Source organism: Chiloscyllium punctatum, chromosome 27 (genome assembly GCF_047496795.1).
Source record: "Chiloscyllium punctatum isolate Juve2018m chromosome 27, sChiPun1.3, whole genome shotgun sequence".
Lineage (NCBI taxonomy): Eukaryota > Metazoa > Chordata > Chondrichthyes > Orectolobiformes > Hemiscylliidae > Chiloscyllium > Chiloscyllium punctatum.
In genome coordinates this window covers 12397888-12421294 of record NC_092765.1, presented here as the reverse complement: position 1 = coordinate 12421294, position 23407 = coordinate 12397888, and the positions used below count along the sequence as shown (strand labels likewise).

Below are 23407 nucleotides of genomic sequence, written 5' to 3'. Positions count from 1 at the left end.
ACCTTCTCAAGGGCAACTAGAGATGGGCAATAAATGTTGGCCTAGCCAGTGACACCCACATCCCGTGAATGAATAAAAGCAACCAAGAGTACAAATTGTTTTATTGAGGTGCGTATTTCCATGAGGCTACCTTTAAATTCTTAATCCCTGATACCCACAAATCATTTTGCTGTTCCCAGCAGATGATGAGTGAGTTTTGCAAATAAATTTCCATTACCTAAAAGATTTTGAGCACCTTTGCACTCCAGATGTCGTCTATCTTTATATGGGATGGGATATAGAGGTGCTTGTGTTGGACTAGGGTGGACAAGGTCAGAAGTCACACAACACCAGGTTATAGTCCAACATGTTTGTTTGAAATCACAAGCTTTCAGAGCACTGCTCCGTTGTTAGGTGAAGTGAAGAACAGCCCACAGGCACAGAATTAATAGACAGACAGAGATAGATCGTTCAAATGGTGTCGCCGTTCCCTCACCACCAGACGCCTGGAGGAAGAACGCCTTATCTTCCGCCTCGGAACACTTCAACCCCAGGACATCAATGTGGACTTCAACAGTTTCCTCATTTCCCCTTCCCCCACCTCACCCTAGTTCTAAACTTCCAGCTCAGTAACTGTCCCCATGACTTGTCCGGACTTGTCCTACCTGCCTATCTCCTTTTCCACCTATCCACTCCACCCTCTCCTCCTTGACCTAACACCTTCATCCCCTCCCCCCACTCACCCATTGTACTCTATGCTACTTTCTCCCCACCCCCACCCTCCTCTAGCTTATTTCTCCACGCTTCAGGCTCACTGCCTTTATTCCTGATGAAGGGCTTTTGCCCGAAACGTCGATTTCGAAGCTACTTGGATGCTGCCTGAACTGCTGTGCTCTTCCAGCACCACTAATCCAGAATCTGGTGTGAGTGGGGTGTTGATGGGCAGTATAATAAGTCTCTGTAGGTGATCAAAAGTGTCAGACAGCGTGAGTAAAGTGTCAAAAACAGAATAGCAAGTGAAGGATGACCTATAATCTTATTAATTGAGGCTGAGAGATAATTACAAAAAATTTAAAAATATGATGTTGGAAACAAACCAAATCACTGGATTAACATGATAGACATGAGAGTCGCATGCCGAGGGTCTAACCAAAGTAACAAGTAATCCAAAACTGTACAAACTAAGTAAGGTAGAGCGATCATAACAATTTAAGGATGTGATGGTGTCAAAACAGGACAGTAAATAAGGTTTCACAAATACAGAACAGTATTGTGGGGCTAAATGTAGCACGTTATGAGATGGCAGTTATTGCAAACAAGTGTTCAAAAGTATCGCAAGTGTACATCCACAACAGTTTGGAGACAATTTCCAACAATGCCAAGAATTGGTCAAGACTTGACCTCGAGCGTAGTTTAGATTGTTTAGGTGCTCCCTGAGAATAAGCAATGGGAGAGATGGAACAATTTGTTGCAATAATCGTAACTTTCTGTGGCATTGCTTACTGGGGAGCAGCTAGTACAAGTACGTTGACGTATATTCAATTATAACTAGACCATAGGTTTAACTATTCATGTGCTATTTGTGCAGTAAAAACAAACTTTTATTCTAAAACGTGCATGATATACTGATTTGACTCCATTCTAGACTGGGGGCTTTATAACATGACAGGTTTGTGTAGTGTCAACAGAAATTGTCATTCTCCTTTTTTTTTAAAGGAGTGCTGGTGAGTCAGTCTGACCTGACCGTCTGTACAGATTTTTTATCTCCTCACTTGTTTGTCTTCACCTGATATTTTAAGATTCATTTTGACTCTCATCTATTACAAAACAAAACTTCAGCTGATTTTCCCTGTGGCATTGTGGGTAAGTTCTGTGTCAAGCTGCTGTGAATCTCTCAGAGCAGAAATGCCTCTCCAATTTGACCATTGGTCTGTATTAAGTCGATAAGTCTTAGCCAACGCAGCAGCTGGTGCATTGTAGGTGTCTCGTATCTCTCTATACTGGGTGTAGAGGGTGACAAAGAAATCAGGAGGGAGTGAGGTCTGCAGATGCTGGAGATCAGAGTTGAGTGTGTTGCTGGAAAAGCACAGCAGGTCAGGCAGCATCTAAGAAGCAGGAAAATCAACATTTCGGGCTGGAGCCCTTCATCAGGAAGCTTCCTGCTGTGCTTTTCCAGCAACACACACTCAACTCTGACAAAGAAATCAGTTACTCTTCCCACTACAGATTGTTATCCAGTGTCTTTTGGAAAATGTGAATGAAGGAAATATTGAACTCGGGCACTTGATTAATGGAATGCATTGTAGCTATCAAACATTATTGGCTACTATGCTAAAAGCTCTACTACTCAGATTTTCACAATGTCCTGTTCTCCTATTCTGCTGTTCTTACTGACCACATTGGCTCCTGACTTACCATGTCCTTGGATTCCTTTTTTAAAAAATCATCATCCTTGGGTTCAGGTTCATGCACAGCTTCTTTATTCCCAACTCTGTAACTTCCTCCAGTCCACCACCCTCCTGGAACAATGTTCCTTCAATTCCAGTGTCTTGTACATGTCCTTCACCTCACTATTGGTGTCTGTATTTTCAGCTTCTGGGTTCAAAGCTTCAGAATTCTTTACTTGATCCTCTCCATTTCCCTCCATCTCTTTTTCTACCTTTTAACAGACTCCTTAAATATATACCTCTTTGACAAAGTTTTCATCACCTGTCTAATATCTTCATAGAGTCGTACAGCATGGAAACAGGCCCTTTGGTCCAACCAGTCCATGCCGATCATGTTCCCAAATGAAACTAGTCCCACAGCCTGAGCTTGGCCCATATGCCTCCAAACAGTTCCTATTCATTAACTTATCCAAATGTTTCTTAAATTTTGTGACTGTAATTGTATCCCATCACTTTCTCTGGCAGTTCATTTCACACATGAATTACTCTCTGTGTAAAACAAAAAGTTGCCCCTTATGTCCTTTCTAAATCTTTCTCCTCTCACTTTGAAAATATGCCCCTACTTTTGAACTCCCCAATCTTAGGGAGTAGGCCCTTGGTATGCAACTTATCTATGCCCTTCATGATCTTATAAACCTCTAGAAGGTCACGCCTCAACTTCCTATGCTCCAGTGAAAAATGCCCCAGTCTTAACAGTCTATTTTTATACCTCAAACCCTCTATTCTTAGCAACATCATGGTAAATCTTTTCTGAACCCTCTTCAGTTTAATAAAATCCTTCCTGTAACAGGGCGAACAAAACTACACCCAGCACTGTAGAAGAAGTCTCACCAATATCCTGTACAAACTCAACATGACATAGAACATTACAGCACAGAACAGGCCCTTCGGCCTACAATGTTGTGCCGAACATTTGTCCTAGCTTAAGCACCCATCCATGTATTATCCAATTGCCGCTTAAAGGTCGCCAATGATTCTGATTCTGACTCTGCCACTCCCACAGGCAGCGCATTCCATGCCCCCACCACTCTCTGGGTAAAGAACCTACCCCTGACATCCCCCCCCTATACCTTCCACCCTTCACCTTAAATTTATGTCCCCTTGTAACACTCTGTGGTACCCAGGGAAAAAGTTTCTGACTGTCTACTCTATCTATTCCTCTGATCATCTTATAAACCTCTATCAAGTCACCCCTCATCCTTCGCCGTTCCAATGAGAAAAGGCACTCTCAACCTATCCTCGTACGACCTATTCTCCATTCCAGGCAACATCCTGGTAAATCTTCTCTGCACCCTCTCCAAAGCTTCCACATCTTTCCTAAAGTGAGGCGACCAGAACTGCACACAGTACTCCAAATGTGGCCTTACCAAGGTCCTGTACAGCTGCAACATCACTTCACGACTCTTGAATTCAACCCCTCTGCTAATGAACGCTAATACAACATAGGCCTTCTTACAAGCTGTATCCACCTGAGTGGCAACTTTCAAAGATCTATGAACATAGACCCCAAGATCCCTCTGCTCCTCCACCTTACTAATAACCCTACCGTTAACCCTGTATTCCGCATTCTTATTTGTCCTTCCGAAATGGACAACCTCACACTTGACAGGGTTGAACTCCATCTGCCACTCCTCAGCCCAGCTCTGCATCATATCTAAGTCCCTTTGCAGCCGACAACAGCCGCCCTCACTATCCACAACTGCACCAATCTTCGTAACGTCTGCAAATTTACTGACCCACCCTTCGACTCCCTCTTCCAAGTCATTAATAAAAAGTACAAACAGCAGAGGACCCAGAACTGATCCCTGCGGAACTCCACTTGTAACTGGTTGTGGAGTCACAACTCCTACACTCAAACGTCTGAGCAATCAAGGCAAGCATGCTAAATGCCTTCTCAACCACCCTGTCTATGTGTGATGCAAACTTCAAATAATTACGTACCTGAACCCCTAGGTCTCTGTTCTACAGCATGACCTAGGGCCCTATTATTAATTGTATAAGCCCTGCCCTTGTTTATTTTACCAATATGTAATACCTCACATTTATCAAAACTAAACCCCGTTTACCACTCCACAGCCCATTAACCCATTGATCAAGATCTCTTTGTAATCTTGGACAACCTTCCTCACTAGGAGAAAGTGAGGACTACAGATGCTGGAGATCAGAGCTGAAAAATGTGTTGCTGGAAAAGCGCAGCAGGTCAGGCAGCATCCAAGGAGCAGGAGAATTGATGTTTCGGGCAGACGTCCTTCTTCAGGAATGAGGAAGGTGTGCCAAGCAGGCTAAGATAAAAGGTAGGGAGGAGGGACTTGGGGGAGGGGCATTCGGAATGCGATAGGTGGAAGGAGGTTAAGGTGAGGGTGATAGGCCAGAGAGGGGTTGGGGGCGGAGAGGTCGGGAAGAAGATTGCAGGTCAAGAAGGCGGTGCTGAATCAGAGGGTTGGGACTGAGAAAAGGTGGGGGAGGGAAAATGAGGAAGCTGGAGAAATCTGCATTCATCCCTTGTGGTTGGAGGGTTCCTTGGCGGAAGATGAGGTGCTCTTCCTCCAGGCGTCGTGTTGCCATGGTCTGGCGATGGAAGAGGCCAAGGACCTGCATTGTCCTTGGCGGAGTGGGAGGGGGAGTTAAAGTGTTCGGCCACGGGGCGGTTGGATTGGTTGGTGCAGGTGTCCCAGAGGTGTTTTCTGAAACGTTCCGCAAGTAGGCGGCCTGTCTCCCCAGTGTAAAGGAGGCCACATTGGGTGCAGCGGATGCAGTAAATGATGTGTGTAGAGGTGCAGGTGAATTTGTGACAGATATGGAAGGATCCCTTGGGGCCTTGGAGGGAAGTGAGGGGGGAGGTGTGGGTGCAAGTTTTGCATTTCTTGCGGTTGCAGGGGAAGGTGCCGGGAGTGGAGGTTGGGTTGGTGGGGGGTGTGGACCTGACGAGGGAGTCGCGGAGGGAGTAGTCTTTCCGGAACGCTGATAGGGGAGGGGAGAGAAATGTATCCTTGGTGGTGGGGTCTCTTTGGAGGTGGCGGAAATGGCGAAGGATGATATGATGTATCTGGAGGTTGGTGGGGTGGTAGGTGAGGACCAGTGGGATTCTGTCCTGGTGGCGATTGGAGGGGCGGGGTTCAAGGGCGGAGGAGCGGGAAGTGCAGGAGATGCGGTGGATAGCATCGTCAACCACATCTGAGGGGAAATTGCAGTCTTTGAAGAAAGAGGCCATCTGGGTTGTTCGGTATTGGAATTGTCCTCCTGGAAGCAGATGCGGCGAAGGAATTGGGAATATGGGATGGCGTTTTTACAGGGGGCAGGGTGGGAGGTGGTGTAGTCTAGGTAGCTGTGGGAGTCAGTCGGTTTATAATAAACGCCCGTGTTGAGTCAGTCGTCCGAGATAGAAATGGAGAGGTCTAGGAAGGGGAGGGAGGAGTCTGAGATGGTCCAGGTAAATTTGAGGTCTGGGTGGAAGGTGTTAGTAAAGTGGATGAACTGTTCAACCTCCTCGTGGGAGCACGAGGTAGCGACTCCCTCGTCAGGTCCATACCTCCCACCAACCCAACCTCCACTCCCGGCACCTTCCCCTGCAACCGCAAGAAATGCAAAACTTGCACCCACACCTCCCCCCTCACTTCCCCCCCAAGGCCCAAGGGATCCTTCCATACCCATCACAAATTCACCTGCAGCTCCACACACATCATTTACTGCATCCACTGCACCTGATGTGGCCTCCTATACATTGGGGAGACAGGCTGCCTACTTGCGGAACGTTTCAGAGAACGTTTCATGAGCACCAGCGGGTGCCCATGGCTACTCCTTTGGTTTGGTGGAAGTGGGAGGATTGGAAAGAGAAGTTGTTCAGAGTGAGGACCAGTTCAGTCAGTCGAAGGAGGGTGTCAGTGGAAGGGTACTAGTTGGTTCGGCTGGAAAGGAAGAAGCGGAGGGCTTTGAGGCCTTTGTGATGGAGGATGGTGTATAGGGACTGGATGTCCATGGTGAAGATAAGGTGTTGAGGGCTGGGGAAACAAAAATCATGGAGGAGGTGGGGGGGCATGGGTGGTGTCCCGAACGTATGTGGGGAGATCTTGGACTAAGGGGGACAGGACCATGTCAGGGTATGCAGAGATGAGTTTGGTGGGGCAGGAGCAGGCTGAGACAATGGGTCTGCCAGGGCAGTCAGGCTTGTGGATTTTAGGCAGGAGGTAGAAACGGGCGGTGCGGGGTTGTGGGACTATGAGGTTGGAGGCAGTGGATGGGAGATCCCCTAAAGTGATGAGGTTATGGATGGTCTGGGAGATGATGGTTTGGTGGTGGGAGGTGGGGTCATGGTCAAGGGGCAGTAGGAGGAGGTGTCCGTGAGCTGGCGTTTAACTTCAGCAATGTAAAGATTGGTGCGCCAAACTATCATCGCGCCTCCTTTGTCTTACTGTTTGATAGTGAGATTGGGGTTGGAGCGGAGGGAGTGGAGGGCTGCACGTTGCGAGGATGAGAGGTTGGAGTGGGTGAGAGGGGTGGACAGGTTGAGGCAGTCAATGTCGCGGCGGCAGTTGGCTATGAAGAGATCAAGGGCATGTAAGAGGCCAGCATGAGGAAAGACCACTCCCTCGTCAGGTCCACACCTCCCACCAACCCAACCTCCACTCCCGGCACCTTCCCCTGCAACCGCAAGAAATGTAAAACTTGCACCTACACCTCCCCCCTCACTCTCCCCCCCCCCCCCCCCCCCCTCCAAGGCCCAAGGGATCCTTCCATACCCATCACAAATTCACCTGCACTTCCACACACATCATTTACTGCATCCGCTGCACCTGATGTGGCCTCCTATACATTGGGGAGACAGGCCGCCTACTTGCGGAACATTTCAGAGAACACCTCTGGGACACCCGGACCAACCAACCCAACCACCCTGTGGCTCAACACTTCAACTCCCCCTCCCACTCCGCCAAGGACATGCAGGTCCTTGGCCTCCTCCATCGCCAGACCATGGCAACACGATGCCTGGAGGAAGAGCACCTCATCTTCCGCCAAGGAACCCTCCAACCACAAGGGATGAATGCAGATTTCTCCAGCTTCCTCATTTCCCCTCCCCCACCTTTTCTCAGTCCCAACCCTCTGATTCAGCACCGCCTTCTTGACCTGCAATCTTCTTCCCGACCTCTCCGCCCCCAACCCCTCTCTGGCCTATCACCCTCACCTTAACCTCCTTCCACCTATCGCATTCCGAATGCCCCTCCCCCAAGTTCCTCCTCCCTACCTTTTATCTTAGCCTGCCTGGCACACCCTCCTCATTCCTGAAGAAGGGCTTATGCCCGAAATGTTGATTCTCCTGCTCCTTGGATGCTGCCTGACCTGCTGCGCTTTTCCAGCAACACATTTTTCAACCTTCTTCACTGTCCACTACACCATCTATCTTTGGTATTATCTGTAATCTTACTAAGCATGCCTTCTTTATTCCCATCCAAATCATCTTTGGTCTGTTGTCAGTTTTAACCTGTGCTACTTTTCAGGATGATAAACTAAAGCAAGTTGTTTCTGTTGATATGGCTAGATGGGAGGAATGCAAAATAGTGCCATATGTTCTACATATAGGCAAGGATAACTTCAATGCAAAGAGTAAAGGACTACCCATTGTAAATTGGGAAAATATTTTAATGTGTAAGTTGACAGGGTCACAGAGGTCTGCAGCACAGAACAAGGCCCTTTGGCCCATTGACCCTGCACCAGTCAGAAATAGCCACCGATTTATTCTAATCCCATTTTCCTGCACTTGGCTCATTTACATCTAAAAATTTGCATCTTATGAGGCTTTGTACCTCTAACACTCTTAACGTGCATTGAGTTCCAGATTCCCAATAAAATTATCCTCTCATCCGCTATAAATCTCCTGCTCTTTACGTTAAAACTAAGCCATGGTCCACAAAGGGGAAAAGTTTCTTCCTGTCTAGCCAGTCTGTACCCATCATAATTTTGTATATTGCAGTCATGCCCCCACTCACGCGGTCTCCTCTGCTGTAAGGAAAGCAACCCAGTCTATCCAATTACTCTTTACAACTAAAACTCTCCAGCCCAGGCAATATCCTGGTAAATCACCTCTGTACCAGTGTAATCACATCCTACCTATAATGTGAATCCAGAATTACATTCAATACTTTTGCTGTGACCTAACTAGCGTTTTTTACACTTCCAACATAACCTGCCCCCTCTCAAACTCTATGACTCAACAAATAAATGCAAATATCCCATTTGCCTTCAGAACTGCTTAACCTGTCCTGCCACTTGTACTCCAAGGCCCTCTGATCCTTGGTGCTCCCAGGGTGGGACTGTTCATCATGTATTCCCTGTCCTGTTTAAGTGCATCACCTTGCGCTTCTCCTGATTAGTGCCAAATGGAATTTAATCAGTCCATTTGACCAGCCTATCTATATCCTCCTGTAATCTAAGGCTGTTCTGCTCACTATTTACCACTTCACCAATTTTCACTGACTTTCTGATCTAATTCCTGCATTCAAGTCTAAGTCATTCACATGTACAACTGTTATGAAGATGTGGATGTACTGTATCTTAAGAGTTAAAAGCAACAGAACTACCTGGCAGAACCAAGTGTTCTGAAAAGAAATATCATGTAACATTTCATTGAACAACTTGATTAGCTGGTTGCCTGGAAATGCCAAAACAGATTCGAGTTAGGCCAATCAGTTTAAGTCATACCCTGAAAAATACCAAACTCCAATCCAGTTTGAATTTAGTATATTCACAATCTGAAATGCCAATGACACAATCCGATGCTTTGGGGGTATAAGACTGGGGAAAATTGAACAGTTGAGAGGAGAACTGTCAAGCAACCAGCATGTGAAAAAACTGCCCAAAAAATAGCTTTCTCAAAAGGTACCTTTTTATCGATCAGTAACTTCTGAAGTAGAACCCGCATGAAGAAGAAAAGTAGACAGGAATTCAGAGAAAACTGAAAGGTGGATGGTTTTGAGATAAGAAGTTTTGTTTTGTAAATCTTAATCGGTTGGGATGGGGGGATTTATCGGACTAGTATTATAGAAGGCAAAGTAAAAGATAAGTTCGAGGAAAGAATTGTAAATAGTTGTTAGTTAATTATTCTCTGTTATATTTTAAGAAATAAAGTTGTTAATTTGTATTTTAACTAGTTCTTAGCCTCTCTAATTTTCATAAATTACTGCACAGGATTGTGTTGTTGGTTTTAATTTAGCAGAGGGGTTTACCCTGCGCCATAACACACTGGGGGATCATGGTTGAGATTTGAATAGGTTTAGACAGATTTGAATAGATTTGGGGGTATGAAAAATCCCAGCACATTTGAATACTTGCAGGTTAGTATCTTCAATCTTTAAATAAAATGTAGGTGAGGCAATTTGTTTAATTTCGGTGATTTGTGGTTGATTAAATTAAAAGTGAGAGAAATGGCTCTTTAAAATTGCTGAAGAGATTCTGGGATTTGAAGATGTTTCTCAAATTTGCCAAGAAAGTTTAGAAGGAAAGGAAAAGGCCATACTTTTAGAATTAGCAAGTAAGTTAGATTTGGGTTTAACCAAGGACAAAAGAAAAGATGAAATTGTCAGGGAATTACTCAAACTTAGGTGTGTCAGAGAAACAGACAAGTGCAGTAGAGATAGAAAATTACAATTCAGGAGAATGGAGTTAGATAATAGAGAAAGAGGAGGACGGGGGGAGTTCTTAGCTGAGCAAAAAGAGAGAGAATTTGAATTTGAGAAGTTGCGACTTAGTCAGCAAAGTCAAGGTAACAGAATGGAGATTAAAAGAGAAGGTAGTGATATGTACAATTATGCAAAAACCCTGTCACATTTTGATGAGAAAGATGTTGAAGCCTCCTTTATTTCATTTGGAAAAATTGGCTAGGCAGATGGAGTGGTCTGAGGATTTATGGGTAATGTTAGTTCAGACTAAACTGGTAGGCAGAGCTGGTGAGGTATTTGCCGTACTATCAGATGATGTGTCAAGAGATTATGTAGAGGTTAAACAGGCTATTTTTAAGCTTATTAATTGGTACCAGAAGCATATAGACAGCGGTTCAGAAACACCAAGAAGGAATCAGGTAAGACTTACATTGAGTTTGAAAGAAGTAAACACAGTCATTTTGATTGATGGATGCATGCTTTGAAAATAGATAAGACCTTTGAGGCTCTAAGAGAAATTATTCTGCTGGAGGAGTTTAAAAGCTTACTTCCAGAAATGGGAAGAATGCACATAGAGGAACAGAAAGTTCAGGAAGTGAAAAGGGCAGCAGAATTACCAAATGAGTGCATGTTGGCGCATAAGACAAGCTTCCGGTCAGAATTTGATCCTGTGAGAGATAGAAGTTGGGAGAGGGGGAGATCTTACACTATAAAACCAAAAGTAGAGAGCACTGGTAAGAATTTACCAGAGGATAAAAAAGAAGTCCAAGAGGGTGGAAAGGAGGTGGAAAGGCCTCAGGTGCTTCCACTGTGTTAAAATGGAGCACATAAAGTCACAGGGCTGGTCATTAAAGAAAGGCACAGTGGGAAAAGATGTGGTAAAAGAAGCTAACCCAATGGCATTAGTGAAGGTAGTAAAGAAGAGCCAAGGAACTACAGCAGAATGCACAGCCTCGGCAGGGGCTGGGTATGGAGTTAATACCTGATCTCTACAAAAAATTCACCTCTGTGGGTAAACTTTACTCAGAAAGAACAGGGGGAGAAGGACAAGAAGTTATAATTTTGAGAGAAACAGGATCTAACCAGTCACTGATAGTAAGGGATGAGCACTCTTTCTGATTTGTTACATGGGAGTGTGGCAATTTGTGGGATAGGTAGACAGAAATTTAGCATTCCTCTATGTAAGATCAGGTTGAAGTGCCAACTTAAGACTGGGGAAGTTACAGTGGGATTGATTGACAGAGTGTCAGTTTCAGGAATTCCGTTTATTCTTGGGAATGATTTGGCAGGATCCAAGGTGGGAGTGACACCCCTTGTTGTGGAGAAGCCCAAGGAAGACCAAGAAACTGAGGAGTTAAAACAGAAATATCCTGGTATTTTCCCATACTGTGTGGTAACCAGATCCCACTACCATAAGTCACAACACAAAGTGAAAAGTAAAGATGAAGGAGTTGAGGTTCAGTTAGCGGACACCCTGTTTGATGTAATGGTGCAGGAAAAACCTGAACAGGCAGAGGGTCAGACAGAAGTGTTTAGTCCTGAAAGACTAAGAGACTTGCAACAACAAGACAAGATAATAAAAGATATATATGTGGATGCGTTCTCTGAAAAGGAGGCAGAGAATATTCTGGAGGGTTATTATCTGAAAGCTGGAATCCTAAGAAGAAAATAGAGACCTTGGCAGGTTAGTGCAGATGAGAAATGGGCCAAAGTACACCAGATTGTGTTGCCGATAGTGTACAGACAGGAAGTGTTACGGGTAACACGTGACCTATCTGTAGGAAGTCACCTCTGGATAGGTTAGTAAACTATCTGTCTCAGGAGCACAGAATACAGTTGAAAGACTTGTTACTGTACTATGAGGACATCTGTAAGAATCAGATGGGGAGGACTAATGCTATTGTATATGGAGTAGACGTAGGGAATATTGCTCCGATAAAACAACACTCCTATTGGCTTAATCCTTTCAAAGCCAGACCGGCCCAGATGGAGGTGGAGGCCATGCTCAATGGGGACATCGTCAAACCAAGCCAGAGCGAGTGGTGTTCGACGATCGTCTTAGTTCCCAAAATGGACGGGACTCAAGAATTCGACATGGATTATCAGAAGGTCAATGCCATTACGAAATCTGACTACTATCCATTTCCTAGATTGGAGGACTATATCAAGAAAGTCAGACAAGCCAGTTACACCACCAAGTTGCACTTAATGCGTGGTTTCTGGCAGGCACCTTTATTCAGAGATGGCGAAAGAAATTTCTGTGTTTGTAACCCCAAATGGGCTGTATCAATTTAAAGTGATGCCCTTTGAAATGAAGAATGCACCCGCCACATTCCAAAGACTCATGACCAGAGTTGTGGCTAGGTTCACCAATTGTGCAGTCTCTTTGGACAATGTAATGATCTTTAGTAAGTCTTTGAAAGATCACATTGTACAGTTGGCAGAGCTCTTTGAACTACTACGAGAAACAAAACTGATGATAAACTTAGTAAAACAGAACTTGCGAAAGCTGAGCTGACATTCTTGGGACATAACATCGGTCATGGAAGGTTGACCCCACGGAACACAAAGACTAAGGCCATCGTGGAATTTCCATGACCAGCCTCTAAGAAAGAGGTGCTTTGATTCTTATGACTCCGTGGAATGTATCAGAAATTTGTTCCAAACTTCAGCAGTGTAGTGGTACCGTTTACTGATTTGCTGAAGAAGAACACAATGTTTCGGTGGACAGAACCATGCCAAGAGGCATTCGACCATTTGAAAGCCATATTAACCACCAAACCAGTTTTAGCTACACCAAACTTTTCAAAACCTTTTGAAGTCCCCATCGATGCTAGTGACATAGGAGTTGGAGCTTTACTGCTACAGGAAGATGAGAATGGAATTAAACTGCCAATTGGTTACTTTTTGAAGAAGATCAACGTTCACCAGAGGAAATACTCCACAATCAAAAAAGAACTATTGAGTCTGGTATTGGCCTTACTACATTTTAATATGTATGTCAGGAACGTGTCGTAGACGGTTGTGTACGCTGATCACAATTCACTTACTTTCTTAGAACACTTTAAAGACAGAACATGAGACTATTTCATTGGAGTCTTAATGATTTTTAAATTAAAAGTCTGTAATATATGTTGCGGGTCAGAAGAATGTAATTGAAGATGCATTACTGTGGATGTAACTGATAGTTTAGGTGAGATTTGTCTTTATTTAATGTTATATATGAGAAGAAGATAAGGTGAATTTGTATTAAAGTTATCTGTATGTTAGGATAATGTGTTTAAAAAGTACAGAAAAAAATTAAGCTATCTTTTCACAATGATGGTTCATTTTTTTTCTTACAGGGGGAGGTATTATGGAGATGTGGGTGTACTATACCTTTTTAAGAGTTAAAAACAGCAGAACTATCTGACAGAACCAAGTACTCTGGAAAAAAAAGTGTAACATTTTGTCGAACAACTTGATTAGCTGGTTGCCTGAAAATGACAAAACCGATTTGATTTAGGCCAATCAGTTTAAGTCATACCCCAAAAAATACCAAACTCCAATCAAGTTTGAATTTAGTATATTCACAATCTTAAAAGCCAATGTCACAATCCGATGCTTTGGGGGTATAAAACCAGAGAAAATTGAGCAGTTGAGAGGAGATCTGTCAAGCCACTAGCATGTAAAAAGACTCCCTGAGAAATAGTTCTCTGAAAAGGTCCCTTTGTTGATCAGTAACCTCTGAAGCAGAATCCACAAGAAGAAAAGAAGACAGGAATTCAGAAAACTGAAAGCTGGCTGGTTTTGAGATAAGAAGTTTTTTGTTTTGTAAATCTTAATTGGGGGGTTTCATTGAACTAATATTGTAGAGGGGAAAGTAAAAGATAGGTTAGAGGAAGGAATTGTAAATAGTTGTTAGTTAATTATTCTCTGTTATACTTCAAGAAATAAAGTTGTTAATTTGTACTTTAACTAGTTCTTGGCCTATCAAATTTTTTCAGCTTACTGCACAGGATAAATCTTTTCTGTGTTGCTGGTTTTAAATTAGCAGAGGGGTTTACACCGTGTCGTAACAATCAAACAACAAGAGCCCCAAGATTGCTCCTTGCGGAACCCTACTAGACACAGGCTTCCAGTCACATTACCCTCTGCTTCCTGCCATTCAGCCAATCCAGTATCCAAGAAGATCAGTTGGTAATGGTCAAAAAAAATTAATGTCATATTACAAGCAATCTCTATACCCTGCAGGCAAAAATTTAACTTGACAAGACTTCCATAGACTACTAAAGAGGTAATACAACAATTTTTTTAAAAACTGTAAAAGCAGTGCAAACCTGGCAAACACAGAGCATTCAAAGAACCCTTTGAGGGTAACAAAATACCTGGCAAGAGCTACAAAATGCACATGAAATGAAACTTGTATGCAGATTCAAAATCAACATCAAATTTGGATAAAAAGAATTGTCGGAAGCAATATGGGCCTTCATGGAACTGGTAAATGGTATTGTCAGTGGATGTGCCTAAAGAATTATTTTTGTGCCAGTATTTATAGTACAGGAAGAAGTGAGCATGCTGGAAATCTCAAGAAATGAAAATCAAATTAGGGAGAGGAGCTCACTAAAATTAACCGAAGTCATGAAATTCATGATCCGCGATTTGTCGGTGGTCCTTGATTATTGTTTTAAAACAGAAGACTGCTCTCAAAGCTTTTTATTTCACACTCCCCAGACCAGACACAAGAATGCCAAAATGCGAAAGGAGGAATAAGTTTATACTTAGTGGGAAAAGTTTATACTTAATGGGATTTGTTGGCAAGTCAACTCTGATCACTTAAGACATTTCCGTAGAGAATTTTACCCCCAGATTTTTGTTTAGTTCAAAAAAAAGCACAATGCCTGTGCCTGTTGCTTTTATCTGCTAAGAACTGGTCTATAAATATAACTGTTCTATTCAGTGGAACTGAGACACATTGCACACCTGACTGAGCTTAAATCAGTTGTTAGTGTAATTTACAATACACTTAGGATTGTTTGACAAATGCTGTCCAAACATGGAATCACATGTCACATCTACGTTCTGAGCTTTACAAGTACATGTTGATTCAGTATGATCGGTTCTCTGCATACGGCAATAGCCAAAAGATGATAATCACACAAGATGGACCAGACTCCATCCCAGGATTGTAAATGACAACATTGAAAGATTTTAGTTAAAGAATCTGCAAAGTCTTTGGAGGTTGGTTCAGAATTTAATTTGGGATTGAATAATAGTGTATGTGACTATTGCCATTTTAAGAGTGATGAGATGAAAACACCAGAGAACTACAAACCAGTTAATTTAACATTTGTTTTCAGAAATTTACTAGATTCTGTGTTAATGTGTAAACTATATTTGATAAAGTGATGATGAGGTGCTGCCTTGAACTGCTGCAGTCCTTGTGATAGAGACATTGAGAGTGCTATTAGAAAGGTAGATCTGGATTTTGTGCTACGAACAGTGAACGAACAACAATATAGCTCAGGAGTTAGGATAATGTGTGACTTGGAGAGGAACCTGCAGATGTTGGTGATCTCAAGCGCCTGCTACCCTTGCTCTTCCAGATGGTAGATGTCACCAACTTGGAAGATCCTATCAAAGGAGCCTGGGTAAATTGCTGCAGTGCATTTTGTGGATCACACACTTCCCAAACTTCTTTCCCCGTTGTGACACCCTTTCTGTGTTTGAAAATTGCTGTACTCCAGACTTGTAGCGGTTGAAAGGGGTGGGATGCTTGGTAAGGGACCTGTGACAGTGGAATTAATGAAGATTTTCAATAGAAAGCACCTACTTTTTCACAGGATCAGCAGATTAGACCACACCCACTATTAAAAATATGTACGGATTTAAAGAGGGCACACAGCTGTGAGCATTTGGTTGGTGCCATTGCTGTCACGGAACTTGCAACCCACTAGGGTGTGACCCAGTTTGGGAAGTCCTGCCGTGGATCACGTACACTGCTACCAGTGCACGACTGTGATGGGGGGGATGGGAGTGAATGTTTAACGGAGCGGGTATGTGAGTGTTTTAAAACTTTTCAGTTAATCAATGAAAGTTTTTAGAAGATATGCTATTCCTGACTGACCTGATTTAAATTTTGTAAAGGTGATTGAGAATGCCATTGGATGTTGTTTAGTCAGACTTCATGGAGGCACTCAATAAAAGACTTTAAGCTGAAGTTATGGTTAATTTTAGCAAAGAGCAGGAGACAGAAAGCAGAGATAATGTGCGCTATGATTGATGAAATGTAACTAGTGAACTCTCATTAAAATCCATTCTAGGTGTTCTACAAGTCACTAATTGATTAGTGACTGAAGTGCTAGGATAAAAAGCTACTTTGCAAATTTATCAATTTAAGTGAATATAGTCAATGTTGTAAACAATTGTTGAAAGCATAAAATTAAAGATACTGATTTAAGTGAGTGTGTAAAACTCTGGCAAATTTGATTTCAACATGTGTTGTTCATCCACTTTGGAACTATATAAGGCTAGACAGGTTACATTTGAAATGGTGATAATCTCGTGGAGGCCCAAGGAGACCTGGGGCCTATATTGCTTTTCTTGGTATTTTATCAACAATTTTAGAGTTGACCATAGAGGAAATGATAAATACCTTTTTAAAGATGATTTTGAAAAGTTGTGTATTTGATAGAGGAAGAAAACTGTAGTCTGCAGGAAGAACTAGCTCAATCTGGATTGATTGGTTGGACAAGAAAATGACAAATGAAATTCTGTTCTATAAAGTGTGAGCAATACATTTTGAGAAAGTCAGTGAGGCAAGGGAATACATAATAAATACTTGGATATTGAGAATAGAGGGTCTTGGAGTGCACGTCAGAGAAAGTAGCATCACAGTACAGTATAGTGGTAAAAGGCATACATGTACATTGCTGTATCAGCTGAAGCAGAGAATCTAAGAGTTGGGTGTTTCTGCTGGAACTGTATTAAACATTAATTAGGCCATGGCTGGTGTACGTATAGTTATTACTATATTGTAGAATGTTTTCACATTAAAGAGGTTACAGAGAAAATTAAGGGTGTTGGCAGGAATGAAGAATTTTATTCATGAAGGAAGATTGAAGAGACTGGTGTCTTTGGAATAGAAAAGGCTGAGAGAAGATTTAATTGTGTGCAAAATTGAGGGGCCAGGATAAAGTTGGTAGGTGGCATCTATTCCCTTCAATTGAGAAGTCAATAACTAGGAGACTCGCGAGACAAGTTCCTTTTACAGTCTGTGTTTGACGATCAACACAATGGTATTTTACATTAAGTCACTATGCAAATATAGGTTGTTGCACATAGATTGGGATCTCAATACAAGTACTTGGTGCTGAAAATGGAACAATATTTGAGTTATCATTTCATAAAATCTTTGGCTGGAGGAGCACAAACAGGTCCAGATGATGATTTCTCTCAAAGCTGTTGGGTTAGAGAGACTGCAAATGCGATAACTCGCATGAAGATGATACAGGGGTTATAGAAACTTTCTTTCACATCTACAATGGGCCAGAAAATTAAAGCTGGACTCTCTTTCTGTGAAAAACCAAGTAGATGTTTTCGACACATCCTTCATTCTGCATAATCAAACAGCTAGCCACAGTTTGGATGGATTGTTTGCATGTGCTCTGAGTATTTGTTTTACATCAGATTCTTTTTTACCAGCTTGAATATACAGGCAGAAGCCCAAATAGTTCATGCCACCATTGTACCAAGAATGATACCAAGGATTGCAAGTGCAACATTGAATTCAAGGTGGACAAGACTTTGCCGGTAAGAATATTATAAGTTCTGCCTATCAAGTAGTTCGTGCCTCATTGACAGTTCAGTATTTGGTTCAGATGTAACAATTTTTTTAATCCTTATTTTGTTTTAGAGATTTCTCTGAATTTATAGTATTTTTGAAAGGAGTTGTGTATGAAATAGATGTTCATTAACAAAATCAAACCATCATTGAAGCTAGGAATGCTTAAGTACAGATGTGCAGAGAAGTGACTTTGTAATTAGAACAGATGTGCCACAGTCCCTCAGAATGTAGATGTTGCTTGCTCATAGCAAAAACCTACAATTGGGTTGTTTACTGTGGGACAGTTGTTAATGCTGCAGTTCCCACACAATCTGGCTGACCAGGATACTCTCCCACTTCAACCACCATTGATGTATTGGTAGGATATACATCTTGATAATTAACCTGTTTTGATCACATTATAATGTGCCTTCCATGGCCATCAGGTGGGACTTGAATCCAGAATTTCCATCTTGGAGATAAGGACACTGCCACTACACCATCATAATGCAGTAATTGGAAGACAAACTATTTGGAAGCCACTGCAAATCATACAAACCAAGATGACTTTCAAAATGGATACTTCAAACAGCCACTTGGAGAGCGAGACTGGAAATCGTTCTTTTCCTCAGTTTTGATTTATTTGAGGGGGGCATTACAAGAGTTTAGTTAGCTCCTTACCCCATTCACTATCCTCTTGTCAAGAAGTTGTGCTCACAATTCTATGCCTTTAGTTTATGCAGTTAACACTTTGATCTTGAGCTAGCTGATTAAAACTGGGTGGCGTGAGAGCTGATGATTCCTGATGAAGGGCTTATGCCCAAAATATCGATTCTTCTCCTGCTCCTTGGATGCTGCCTGACCTGCTATGCTTTACCAGCATCACTCTAATCTTGGCATGAGAGGTGTTACAGTTGTATTCTGTGCTTTAGAAAATGTAGCCAGGATCTGACGCTAGAAGCTGCATATGCAAGCACAAGGTGTGGCTCTATTATAAGCTTTTAATTTATCAACCACCATTCAAACAGTTAAAAGATCCTCTTCACAAATATTTAAATGTGCAAGGTTCTGGTGAGACCATTTCTGGATGCTGTGAGCAGTTTTGGTCCCTTATTTAAGGAAAGAGAACATTTCATTGGAGGCAGTTCAGAGAAGGTTATGGAGGGATTGGCTTATGAACAAAGGTTAAACAGGTTGGGATTCTACTCACTGGAGTTTAGCAGAATGAGAGGAGATATTCTTGAAATAGATTAAGGGGCTTGGCAGCTTAAATACTGAGAGGATGTTTCGCCTCTTGGGAGAATCTAGGATCAGAGGGCATTGTCTAAGAAAAAGGGGGCACCATATTAAGACTGAGATGAGGAGAAATTTCTTCTCTGAAGATTGAGAGTCTTTGGAACACCTTGCCACAAAGAGCTGCGGGGCGGAGTCCTAGTGTATATTTAAGACAGTGATTGATGGCTGCTTGATCAGTCGGGGCATCAAACGTTATGGGGAAAAGGCGGGAAAGTGGACATGAGGAATGTCAGATCAGCCATGAACCTGTTGGAAGGCGACTGGCCTACCCCTGTTCCTGTTTCTTGTGGTAAATGGCAGATGGTGGAATTTGAATTCAATTTTTAAAAATCCAGAATTAAGAGTGTAATGATGATAATGAAAACGTTGTGAATTTTCAGCAAGACCCATCTGGTTCACTGATGTCCTTGAGAGAAGGAAACATTTGCACCACCAGGAAAACACCCTTCTGGCTAATTTGAATAGTTACAAACAAAGCATGTTAATAGCAACACTGATATCGAAAGAAAAACTATTATCCTTCCCTAGCCTGGCCTATATGTGACTCCAGCAGTCTGGTTGAGGGATGGGCAATAAATGCTGGCCAAGCTAACGATATTCACAATCCGTGAATGAATAAAAAAGGAAGATTTGCTGTAAAAACTTAGTGGTACCAGATGAGAGCAATTACTGGATTGCTGCATGAAAAGAACTGGTGCTGGGCTGAATGGCCTCCCTCTCTGCTGTAGTGTTCTATCCTCCTCCTCCACCCCCACCTCCTCCTCCACCCCCCCCCCCCCCCCCCCCCCCCCTCGCCCTCTCCACAATACATACTGAATTTCACTGTTGAAGAACAATGTCTTTGGTGATATGTCAGGATTTGATGAAGCCTTTGGGACTATAGCCTAATGTAAGGCATTGCCTAGATGAGAAAAATGAGCTGATGCAAGGGCAAATGATCTAATTACCAGTTTTTTAACAAACAGCATAACTTGCTCTTCTTAGTTCGCCTGCCTCAAAGCCTATAGAATCATAGAATTCCTATAGTGCAGAAAGGGGCCATATGGCCCATCAAGTGTGCACCCACCTTCCAAAGAGCATCCCACCTAAATCCTCCTTCTGCACTCCATCCCCACCCCCACCCAACACCGTAAGTCTACATGAGATTTTTACCATGGCTAACCCACCTAACCCGCGCATCCCCAGAGAGTATTTGGCTATTTTTACCGTGGCCAATCCACATTAATGATGGAATTTTATATCCATCTTTCTTCTTCAATGATCTACTAAATGAGAGTAAACGTGTTTAAAGAACTGAAATTAATAGAAATCATTAATACTTTGCTATTTGTGACAAGGAGATACCTGAGCACACTTGGGAAGCCTGCATTTCACATCAATGGAGAAGGTCTCCTCTCCTGCTGGGTATGATGTTTCTGAAGTGAGGGGAGTTTGGAATGCATCTTCTGTTGGGGAAAGAGCTCATCAAATAAAGGTTTGTTGTTTAGCAGCCTGCATTAGGAGACCTGTACAGGCAAGCGGTCAGAAAAGGGCACTTCAAGTTCCGAGAAGCTGCTGTGATTTAAAATTTGGAGCAATAGTTTTTCATGGTTAATGTATTCCACATTCCTGGAAGTACTGATATCCTAATGAGGTCCCCAGTCTGAACTTCCCAAAAGGAATATCAGTCAGGCAAAGAAAAATGTCATTCGATAAATATACCTAATGGAAATGATGTAAACGTAGTATTTACATTACATAGAGAATTCTTTGCACTGTTTACAATGGATAATATGTTCAGTCTGTGATAGATTTTGCTGATGACCTGGGCGGTCCTCATAGACTGACCACCTCCAGCAACCCCACTGTAAAAGTCTGTTATATAGATAGAGCATCTGGCCAGGATCAAACTTATCTGTAAACAGGGTACCTGGGTACACTACAAACTGAAAATATGTTGCTGGAAAAGCTCAGTAGGTCAGGCAGCATCCAAGGTTAGCAGGAGAATCGACGTTTCAGGCATGAGCCCTTCTTCAGGAATGAGGAAAGTGTGTCCAGCAGGCTAAGATAAAAGGTAGGGAGGAGGGACTTGGGGGAGGGGCGTTGGGAATGCGATGGGTGGTAGGCCGGAGTGGGGTGGGGGCGGATGGGTCAGGAAGAAGATTGCAGGTTAGGAAGGTGGTGCTGAGTTTGAGGGATTTGACTGAGATAAGGTGGGGGGAGGGGAAATGAGGAAACTGGAGAAATCTGAGTTCATCCCTTCTGGTTGGAGGGTTCCTAGGCGGAAGACAAGGCGCTCTTCCTCCAACCGTCGTGTTGCTATGGTCTGGCGATGGAGGAGTCCAAGGACCTGCTTGTCCTTGGTGGAGTGGGAGGGGGAGTTGAAGTGTTGAGCACGGGGTGGTTGGGTTGGTTGGTCCGGGTGTTCTCTGAAACGTTCCGCAAGTAGGCGGCCTGTCTCCCCAATATAGAGGAGGCCACATCGGGTGTAGCGGATGCAGTAAATGATGTGTGTGGAGGTGCAGGTGAATTTGTGGCGGATATGGAACTGTCCCTTGGGGCCTTGGAGGGAAGTAAGGGGGGAGGTGTGGGCGCAAGTTTTGCATTTCTTGCGGTTGCAGGGGAAGGTGCCGGGAGTGGAGGTTGGGTTGGTGGGGGGTGTGGACCTGACGAGGGAGTCGTGGAGGGAGTGTTCTTTTCGGAACGCTGATAAGGGAGGGGAGGGAAATATGTCCCTGGTGGTGGGGTCCGTTTGGAGGTGGTGGAAATGACGACAGATGATATGATGTATATGGAGGTTGGTGGGGTGTTAGGTGAGGACCAGTGGGGTTCTGTCCTGGTGGCGGTTGGAGGGGCGGGGCTCAAGGGCGGAGGAGCGGGAAGTGGAAGAGATGCGGTGGAGGGCATCGTCGACTACATCTGGGGGGATATTGCGGTCCTTGAAGAAGGAGGCCATCTCGGTGGTATGGTTTTGGAACTGGTCCTCCTGGGAGCAGATGCGGCGGAGACAAAGTAAGTGGGAATATGGGATGGCGTTTTTACAGGGGGCAGGGTGGGAGGAGGTGTAGTCTAGGTAGCTTGTGGGAGTCGGTTGGTTTATAATAAATGTCCGTGTCGATTCGGTCACCCGAGATGGAAATGGAAAGGTCTAGGCAGGGGAGGGAGGAGTCTGAGACGGTCCAGGTGAATTTGAGGTCGGGATAGAAAGTGTTGGTAAAGTGGATGAACTGTTCAACCTCCTCATGGGAGCACGAGGCAGCGCCGATACAGTCATCAATGTAGCGGAGGAAAAGGTGGGGGGTGGGGCCAGTGTAGCTGCGGAAGATGGACTGTTCCACATATCCTACGAAGAGGCAGGCATAGCTGGGGCCCATGTGGGTGCCCATGGCCACTCCTTTGGTTTGGAGAATGTGGGAGGATTGGAAAGAGAAGTTGTTCAGGGTGAGGACCAGTTCAGTCAGTTGAAGGAGGGTGTCGGTGGAAGGGTACTGGTTGGTACGGTGGGAAAGGAAGAAGCGGAGGGCTTTAAGTCCTTCGTGATGGGGGATGGAGGTGTGTAGGGACTGGATGTCCATGGTGAAGATAAGGCGTTGGGGACCAGGGAAGTGAAAATCATGGAGGAGGTGGAGGGCGTGGGTGGTGTCCCGAACGTAGGTGGGGAGTTCTTGGACTAAGGGGGACAGGACCGTGTCGAGTTATGCAGAGATGAGTTCGGTGGGGCAGGAGCAGGCTGAGACAATGGGTCGGCCGGGGCAGTCAGGTTTGTGGATTTTGGACAGGAGGTAGAAACAGGTGGTGTGGGGTTGTGGGACTGAGGTTTGAGGCGGTGGATGGGAGATCCCCTGAGGTGATGAAGTTCTGGATGGTCTGGGAGATGATGGTTTGGTGGTGGGAGGTGGGGTCATGGTCAAGGGAGCAGTACACTACAAACTGGCAGAACAATTCAAGCATGGCAATGTTCTACCTGTAATTGATGACATTTACTCCTAATTGCTGAGAATGTAACTTCCATTAACATCACGATGTCATCCTAATATGAAAGGTTTGAACAAGAGTAGATACAAGTGGCACATGTTGTTTTTCTCTTCAGGGCCCTGTTTTCATGTATTATGAATTGGTGAACTTCTATCAGAATCATCGGAAATATGGAGTCTCACGAGATGATGATCAGCTGAATGGGGATTTGAAATATTTAAAGGTAAAAGTCAAAACCGGATGGATTGACAATTGAAATAATTCTAAATATTTTCAATATT

The 23407-nt window shown here is 43.7% G+C and overlaps 1 protein-coding gene across 1 annotated transcript in view; it reads left to right on the top strand.

Annotated features, from left to right (window-relative positions):
- tmem30b (transmembrane protein 30B) overlaps window positions 1-23407 on the top strand; it is a 38224-nt gene that overhangs the window by 857 nt on the left and 13960 nt on the right. Inside the window, exons 3-4 of the mRNA XM_072548099.1 lie at window positions 17756-17863; window positions 23242-23349. Of these exons, the coding sequence (XP_072404200.1) occupies window positions 17756-17863; window positions 23242-23349 (216 nt within the window). The remainder of the gene's footprint in view (window positions 1-17755; window positions 17864-23241; window positions 23350-23407) is intronic.